The 9,304-nt window shown below is 40.0% G+C and overlaps 1 protein-coding gene across 6 annotated transcripts in view; it reads right to left on the bottom strand.

Moving 5' to 3' along the window:
• The window catches only part of LOC109418942 (ribosomal protein S6 kinase beta-2), a 189,508-nt gene extending 181,033 nt beyond the window's left edge, over positions 1 to 8,475 (bottom strand). For 2 of the 6 annotated variants that reach the window (XM_029877741.2, XM_029877749.2), the window contains exons 1-2: positions 8,300 to 8,458; positions 1,017 to 1,510 (exon numbers count right to left, since the gene is read on the bottom strand). In XM_029877741.2, the coding sequence (XP_029733601.1) occupies positions 1,017 to 1,097 (81 nt within the window). In that variant the 5' untranslated portion in view covers positions 1,098 to 1,510; positions 8,300 to 8,458. Of the gene's footprint in view, positions 1 to 1,016; positions 1,511 to 8,196 lie in introns of all 6 variants that reach the window. The other 4 variants (XM_029877748.2, XM_029877743.2, XM_029877744.2 and 1 more) reach the window with 4 other exon arrangements.
• Between the last annotated feature and the right edge of the window lie 829 nt (positions 8,476 to 9,304).

The raw sequence follows: 9,304 nt of genomic DNA, 5'->3' as shown, positions 1-9,304 counted from the left end.
CAGTCTAATAGAACGTCTTCAAAAATGAGCATCTGGAAAATTTTACATTTCTGCGTTACGTAATTAGTGAGAAAAATGAATAAAATTGAAAAGCACGATTCTGATGTAATTTCCCCGATCGTTTGTCGAATGATTTGATGGTGAAAACCGACCAAACATCTAATGCTGTTGTGTTTATTCAGTTCATTGAGGGCAATGCTAAGCAGAGGAAAAATAACTTAAACAGTAATCTACGTAAATTATATGTGTTAAACTATTTTATTTTTTGCTATTGATTGGGGCAATATGCACTCCATTGGTTGGGGCAAAACGCACCTATAGAAAACAAGCTGTAATAATATCTATGAGTGCTCTGTAAGTAATCGCAAACTAAATTGAGCTATTTTTTGTCTCAAAACCTTATAAAACATGCATTTTGTCTAAGAAGTAAAAAGATTTCTAAACTCAACGGTGCATCTTGCCTCAATGTTGTGGTGCGTCTTGCCCCTTTGTTTGAGTGCATCCTGCCCCATTGTTGTAGTGCATTTTACCCCGAGCAAGGGTGCATACTGCCCCGCATAAACATACGAAGCCGTAATGTTAGTCTTTACAAAAAACGTTATTTTCAAGAGCTGAACTGTATTAAGGCTGAAATTTTGTTTGGTTTCTCTTAGAATGAAAGTATATGCAATGAATGCATGCATTAAACCAATAAATTATTGCCTTTTTTATGCATTTGGACGCATCTTCCTTAAGTGGTGCGTATTACCCCAGAATCCCCTACATGATATTCTACCCGAATCGGATTAATACCGCAACTCGAGGCCACAACGAACAACCCCCACAAAAGGAAGACATTGTTTTCCCGAAGCTCGATTTTCTTTGGCCTTGGAGGAGTCGTCAATACAGTACGAAGTAAAAACAAAATATCAAACAGTGATAGAGCAGGTACCTGATTTCCCATATTACAGGGACATAGGATTTGGGACAAGAGCTATAGCTACATTATAATCCAGCATTAGAGTGCAGGTACTTACATCATCGACCTCGATCACATCATCGTCTGAGTCACGAATGTTATCCTCATCGTGCAGCTCCAAATCGAACACACCAGCCATTTTGGTGTCGCCGCCTTGTGTTTACTGTTTTCTTATTTCTTATTCACTGTGCCTCCGAGGTAAATTCCTGCAGGCGTAATTTATAGATTTTTTCGATATTCTCCTTTCTTTCGCACTGATTTGATTCCACAACACCGATTTCTTCACTCAATCTCCTTGCTTTTTAGTGAGTTTTTTTCGTAGTTTGAATTCACGAACCAAAAATTTAACTTCAAGCACATCACTAGTTTATTAACTCCGCAATTTCACATTCCTTCGGCGGTTCCTGCTTCCACACCAGCACTTTGCCACCAGAAAAATTCCGGGAATCCACAGCAGCTCAGCAATGCGGGATTTCCCACTGCCCGATAAAAACAAGTTCTACTGATGATTTTTCACTTTCAGCTACAAACACCTTATTCCAGGCGAAAATCCTACAGATTGATATCAAAATAAATGCCGTTAATGAACACACCTGAATCGTCCTCCCCTCGGACAAAACCTGAGTTTTTTTTCCTGCTTTTTCTGATTGAACACTCGATTTTTTCCTTGACCGACGACCGACCGGACCAACTTCTGATCTGACTGACTCTGAATGCGAATCTCCTCCCGTACCGAGCCGAAAAAGCACACACGTCTTGCTCTCAATAATGGCGCGGTTTGTTTGTGGTGAAATTCGTCGACGACGTCGCGCGGACGGACGAACGAAGGCTGTTTTCGTTCTTCTTTTTTGCGTTGTCAAAAACGTTCTTCCGCTGCTGTCCTGTCGCTGTCACAGTACCGTCGTCGGTTGCGTCGCTCTCACAAACACATATGCAGCACCCGCCGCGAGTCGCGAATGGGAGGAGGGTTCGCGAGAGTGCGAGTGCGACCGGGAGAGCGACGGCGATAGAAGGTGAACAGGATAGAGAAGGAGAGCACTGTTTTTCATTGTGAAGTACGCACACATTCGCGCTCACGCATTCGCGAGATTTTACTATCACGACGCGGTGTCTCTGATGTGAACAAAATTTGAAAAAAAAACTCCCAGTGTTAATCAGTTCCAAATATTCCTGGACAAATATGTGAACGGATTCTGTCTTGAACCTCTACTCATGTTTTCACGGGCACTAAACTCGAACAATTTGTGAACAAACTGCGCCTAGTTTGGGTAATTTGACTCTTTTTGCAAGTCGTTGCATTATTTGTTTGATTTGTGCCTTTGAGTATGTATAAAAATTTGTATGAGATTTCATGAATCACGTGGACGTATGGAACTTGCAACATATTGTCCTGGGAGAAACCACAAAAAAGTGCAACATTTAAAGGGAGAAATGGGGAGTCTACGAGGCAGAAAGAGGTGTCAAAGATCTACCATAACATTCTATAGGGCACCGCACTGTTTTGATTTTGTATGGGATTTTGACGTTTCTTGGCCTTGTTGTTTACAAAATTTCTGTAAGAGTGAAAGAGAAGGGAATAATTTCATGCAGTGCCCTATAGCTTTTCAACCATTTCATTATTACATGAGCAGGAGCAGTTCAGCAGGTATTCTGACAGAAATTTCTTCCAAAATGTATTCATGAACTGTATTTTACGTGCAATTTTACCCTTTAGAGTTCAATTAACAATGAAGCAACATATAAAAAACTGGGTAAATGAGCAGTAATCAATGATTAAGAATTCTTGTTTCTCATTATCTCCAAACAAGACAAATTGACTTTCCTTTTTAATTATTTTAATTTGCATGAACTTTAACTCAAAGCTAGTTCTTCATACAATTGACATTGTAATTTTCCCCAATTGATAACAAAAGTTAGTTTTCAAAAAAGCCTGGTGGTTCTAAATCCTTTTCATGTTTTACTCAAAATGTGTGATAAAATCTTTCAGATCTTTGGTGACTTTCTAAGCTAGTTTAAAAAAATATCTTTGGATTCTTGCTGAGATAACTTCAATTTTTCACATTTTTCTAGCAATATGTCAAGTATCTCTCACCCTTGGCTTAATTTCCCCAACAGGGGAGGAAAAAAAAAAATCTCGCACCCAACACAATACTTGAAAAAGTAGCCAAGAAAATAAAAAAGTAACCATAAAGCACAGAAGCCAGGGGGAATTTGTTAAAAATAAGTTTAAGCTCCTATTTAGATTTTCGGTCGCAATGCAACCAAGTTTGTTCAACGACCTGAGTAGAACAAGTTGCAAAATTCACAAAAAATGATTTCAATTTATGTACACAACAAGCGCAGCATCAAACATTCTAAAACAATTAGGATGAAAAGTAAGTAACAGCGGTAAGCGTTCAAATCCAAAATCTTTAACAAGAAAGTTCCAAAACTGAAGACTATGTATTCGCAATTAAACTCTTGAAGATTTGCAATTGGCAATAATTGAAGCATTTCTTTATAATTTTTGTTTGTTTGGTGTTCTCAAATTGTAAGTCATGAAAATGAAAACCAATTTCAATTTACAAAATTTAGAAGCAAAAATCTGTCGAACAAAGCATTGAACGCGATCGATCAAAGCTGCATTTGTTTATCCTGGTTTGGTTGCACGAAGGCGCATTTGTTAACCAATTTTCAAGATTAGTGCGTGAGTAATCCGCGCTTATAGGGATTCAAGTCGGCCTTGTGGCTGCCACATTTGTATTCACTGATGTTTCATATTGAAACTTTTATATTTTTCTTAGAATCTATTACGTCTCCTGTCTAGTGCAAAAAAAAGCTTTTTCTGTACCATCCAATATCACTGCATATGTCTTTGCTCTGTGATGTGCTCGATCAACAGGTAAACAAGTGTTTGATAGTGAGCAGTAAATCGTCAGCCATTAGCATTTATCAATTTGAGGGCCCCTTCTCCGTTTCAATCGAAGTCTAATGCCTGGTTTAGACAGTGCAAGTGACTTGATTCAATCTGATGGAAAGTGCCCAATTGAATGCGAATTGAACGTGTAAACACCACCATTCATCTCACTTGAGCAACTGACTTGCCTTGAACGAAAGTTGAACATGTTGAACTTTTTCATTCAAGTCAAACAAAATCATCTCACTTGCCTCGTCTAAGCCCGCGGTTCATGTGAGTTGAATTCAAGCATCTGTCAACTTAGATGAATTCAATTCAGTTTGCTTACGCGCCGCACGAGTTGAACAATGTAAAACTTGCTTCAACCGAGATGCATTCAAGAGCATGGTATCAGGTATCAGAAGGCCGGCTCCTGAGGCACGTTATCCTCCATTTGGGACATTTGTGCCATCGCCATACATATGAGCCTATTTCATCATTTACCTGAGGGAGAATGGGACAAGGGATGGGAATTGGGAACGGGAAGGGTGATGAAATAGGAAGGGATGCCCTAGAAGAGGGAATGAACGCATAAGCGCAACGAGAGCTCATAGCCCATACCACAACGGGGTTAATCAGTGCCCTGAAAAGGACACTGTAAAACGCATAAGCGAAAGAGAGCCTATAGCTCATTGGAGGTAGCTTGCGACGTCATGCGACTTTCAATATGACATAGAAAGGCACGTCATCAAAAGCATCCTCAATATTCAAGAAATCACCCAAGCAAAAACTACGTTTGAGCGAGTGCTTTCTTGAAAACGTATACAACATTGTGTAAAGAGTCACTGTGGACATCCCAAATTGGGAGACATGTGAGTTCACATGAACAGGCATGTTAGCCAGACGAACATCACAGATGTGATAATCGACAATGCGTTTCAAGCATTTCAGAAAGAACGAGGTAACCAGATAAATCTGGAACTTATTCCTTCTTTTTACAACGCACGCACCCTTTCGGGATAAAACTACAGAGTAATTTCACGCCATGAAAATACCCAATAGAAAACTACAAGAGTTCAAAACATGTTTGAAAAACTCAAATCCTTCTGGAGAAAAATAGGACAAAGCCCCATTCGCTCCAGGAGATTTGAAGTAAGCAGAGCTTTTAATGCTCACTAAATCGATTCTATAGCTACAATCTTCGGGGTAGAAGCTAAAGATTCGTAGCAATACAAAAGACTGGTTTAACCGAAGATATTTAGAGCTTGGAACAGGTCCAAGTTCCATTCAGGAATATCTCTTGCGGTCCGCACAGACCGCAGAGGACAAGCTTCGTTCAAAGCAATAGCTATGGTATACCACAATGAAGTGCGTTGTAGGTACAAAACCACAATGAAACTCTCTTGGAGTAGCAATGGAAGCGAGTTATCCATAAAATGAGATCGCAACCAATTATTACAGGTGCCCTAGTTTGTTGAGCAGGGACGCCTGAATACGCAAAGTTTGCGAAGGAACACTCAAAAGTGCAAAGAAGGTCAAATGGAGATTCCTCATCTGACACATGCCAATCAGTCAACTCATGACAAATTCTGCTCATGCAGAGTTGCGTTAGGTGCAATTCTATGTTAAGTTACCCATGAACAGTACTGCCTAAGTATTCAATCAAACTGAAGCATCTCAAATCAATGTTGGAGCTACTTCAGATGATATAATGATCGTAGCAATACTGCCAAATATCAGCAAAAAGATGCTGAAAACAAGAGCTTGCTTGAAGGCATCCATAAGGAAAGGTTGAAACATACTGTTAACGTTATTCTAAAATATAGCATGCTCGAGGCACGACACTTCATCTATAATAAAAAAAACAAAGCTGAAGTTTTTGAAGTAGATCCACTTGGGCTACACACGTTTTTTTACGCTGAAAATTGATCTGAGGTTTCCCTGCCATAGCCACTACCCAAACTAGACAGGATTACACTCTTCACAATCACAGCATTTTGTCGTTGTGAAACATCAACGACGAACCAAATCGGTGTCAGTTGAAAAACGCCAATGGCGAAAACGCATTAAGCGAACCCATATAGGTATTAATGTAAGCTATTTAACAACAATTGAATAACCTCGCCCTTATTTAGCCTCAATTTTGAGACTTAAGAAGGGCAACTGATTATCTCGGAGAAACGCAAGGTCCACTGCGCCATTGCTCCGGTTAGCGCAGTAAGGGCGTAATACTGTGGAGGACACCTTAATTCTCCACAGGCTCCGTTTGTGGTTAGGTTTTTATTAGACCCCCCTAACCATTCATTCCTTGGCACGGTAAGCATAAAGCCGCATAACACCATGAATTAGGGGTCACCTGTTTAGTGGACTCTTACCACTGGATCAGGCGGTCCGTAGTGTTATTCGTAGCCAATTGAGACAACCGCTACCGACACTACACAGCTATCTAGGCTGATCGGGAAAAGAAGTTTACATTGATGGTTAACTTCCAAACGAGCCCGAACAGCCCTTAAGAGCATGCAAGTGGACAGTCAAGTCATTTGCTCTGTCTAAACACGTCATGGATTGAACAAGTTTGAGAAGTTTGCAACGCAGATGCAGTCTAAACCAGGCATAACATGATTACGAAATCCAGAAAAAATGGACGTCTCTGTTGAACACCGCCAGCAATTTAGTCGCCTGGATTTTGTTCAGTTGAACTGAACATGAACACATGATCATTTTTGGAATAATTTCGGAACGCTTAATGATCATGAGCTTGCAACATGCATCTCTGTCTTATCCTACATATGATTCTAGTTGATAATTTGTTGCAAGAAAACGTATGAATTGTACTGCCGAGATTTGAATACCTTGGTATTTGGTATTTACTAAATATTTCCTCAAATAATTCTCTAAATAAAACGACCTGTGAGCGAGCTTTTCATTCGTTGTAGGAAATACGACACTAGAAAAATATCTTGGTTTGCAACACCTAGTTTATTTCTTATAGAATTGCAGGAATCTCTGTTGTCTCAAAAAGTTACTTGATCAATTCCTGATATGTTATTAATTGCTAGAATCCTTGGAAATAATGGACCCAAGTGAAATCCTGGGAAGGGATTTGCAGCGCAAATATTGATAGAAAGAGACTATTCAATAGAAGTGATTAATAGCTTGGGTATTATAAATGAGGCAAGGATTTGGTGGTGTTTGAGCAAAATACAAAACAGTAAAAAAAATGTTGCATGAACACCATAAAATCAGGCAAGGAATCATAATGATAATACCCTCGCTTTTTGCACTATTTATTCGCAAACGGAGAATTTACCTTCTCACCATACAAGAGCTCAGACGGGTTGCAAGGATTTCAAGATCTTTCCACAATCCACAAAAGATCTCGGATCTTTTTTGTCTACAAGTAAATTGCTAAAGAATCGTATACAAATTACAAAACGCATAAGGGGGAAGGGGAAGTCAAGTCTAGCTTTACGATCCATACAAACAATTATGGACCCAATTTGGGTCGGAGCTAAATTCGTTTTCTTTCGTTTATTGCTAGTCAGGGTCAGCTCTGATTCAGGTTTAAAACCGAAGTCTAGATCCGATCGAGGGGTATATAATACACTTTTTATCATATTGTAGGGCGTCTTCCTAAAACAATCATATGGAACACTTGGGGTTACTCAAAAATGGGACCAAAGCTCTTATTCTTGAGAATGCTCCATTTAACTTAAAATTCTACTTATTATAGAGACACCGCGTGATACTTCTCTTTTGAAATGTGTGCCATCGTGCTATACATATTATTTTTCACCGACCACATTCAACAATTTTGTCAGTCTCTTCGCGGAGTGCTTTTTTGCGGATGTCTGGCAAAAACTTTATAGGGTGCCGATGTCGATTTCCGCCACGCATTGAAACAGATCGCAAATTGTTCGTAAGTTTATTCAATACCGCTGTCGCATTCAACACAGGCAAAACGAATTGTTGCGATGAAGTTTCGTTTTTTGTTCGAAACGAGAAATATTCCACTTCAAAATCGCGATAACGCCTTATCAGTCTTTGAAGAGATACACTTTGCGGCACCGCTTTGGTTACGTATTAATTAAAAAGAAACACTGCTATTCGGGCGTCGAACATGGTATATTTGTAGCTTTTCCGGGTATAATTTCCTGCATTTATGAATTTCACATGCCACAAGCAGCATAAAATCTTTCCAAGCGAACCGAAACTCCCGAGGTCAAGTCACAATAAATCCACCAAAAAACCGCGTGTGTGCTCTATTTCGCCGTTCAACGTCTTCTTCGTTCTTCATCGAGTCACTTATTTTTCAATTTTGTCTCGCATCAATTGAAGCATACGAATGGACAAAAATTAGCACCTTCTCCACCTTTTTATTGTGGACCACTGATTCAGAAACGATAATCCGCAATGCCACGCTGAACAGCGAGATAGACTTTAACGCACTCTTTTCTTCTACATACGGGCAGCAATATTTTTCTTCCGACAATCAGCAACTTTGGCACTGAGCACACAAAACAAAATCCAAAACCTTGAGGTCTGCTAGAGGGAACACGGAAAACGCGCACGACGTGAACCAAGTGTAACCATCGTCTAATCAATGGATTGATTTTGCCGAGTGTTGAACCGTTCGTCCGCCGACACGATGACGGATTTTACTACGAGCCGAGCGATTACTCTGCGCGTATTTACGATTGCGAATAATGATAGTGGTGCAGCGACACCCACACCATCAAAGGGCGTCGCTCTCGAATGGTATATCAATTGTTAACGCTCGCTCACTCCTACACAGAAGACTGAGCGAGCCGATGTAATCCAGTGCATGAATGAAACAAAGTAACGGGAAAAGAATGAAAACGGGAATTTAAGTCACGCGCTATTTTTAGACATGCTAAAGCGATGAGTGCTTGCACGCTGACGTCATCATTATCTCCTTCTCTTTCTTTCCTTCGGCGGCGGTCCATGAAGCCGTCCTTGCCCTAAAAAAAATTTGTGGGCAATGTTTACAAATCGTATGAAAATTCGATGAGGTTAGGTTTTTGCTACAAGCCTCTATAGTCGAGGTACAGTGGGGCAAAATTATGCAAAAACTATAACTTGTTTAACTTGATAGGGAAGTGGAACCATCTCGGCAGGGGTCCTATTTTGGGCACTTTTCTGCTATAACTCAGCCAATTCTGAACCAATTGACACAATTTTAGGAACGCGATGAGATACGTATAGTAGGTATCTAGCCGTGTGCAAAATTTCAAGTCAATTGTAAGTTGAATTGAAGTTTGAAATTGACTGAGTTATAGCGAAGAGTGCCCAAAATACCCACTCTGAAAAGTTTTCACGTCCAAGTTACATGAAAACATTGGTAGTTTTCGTCCACCTAACTTTTCATGTAACAATGACCTGACTAGCATGTGGCGGCACTCACAAATGAGGAACTCACGGTTACATGATTATCACGTGAACTTTACGGC

This window comes from Aedes albopictus, chromosome 2, assembly GCF_035046485.1.
Source record: "Aedes albopictus strain Foshan chromosome 2, AalbF5, whole genome shotgun sequence".
NCBI lineage: Eukaryota > Metazoa > Arthropoda > Insecta > Diptera > Culicidae > Aedes > Aedes albopictus.
This window is presented reverse-complemented; position numbering and strand designations above follow the sequence as displayed.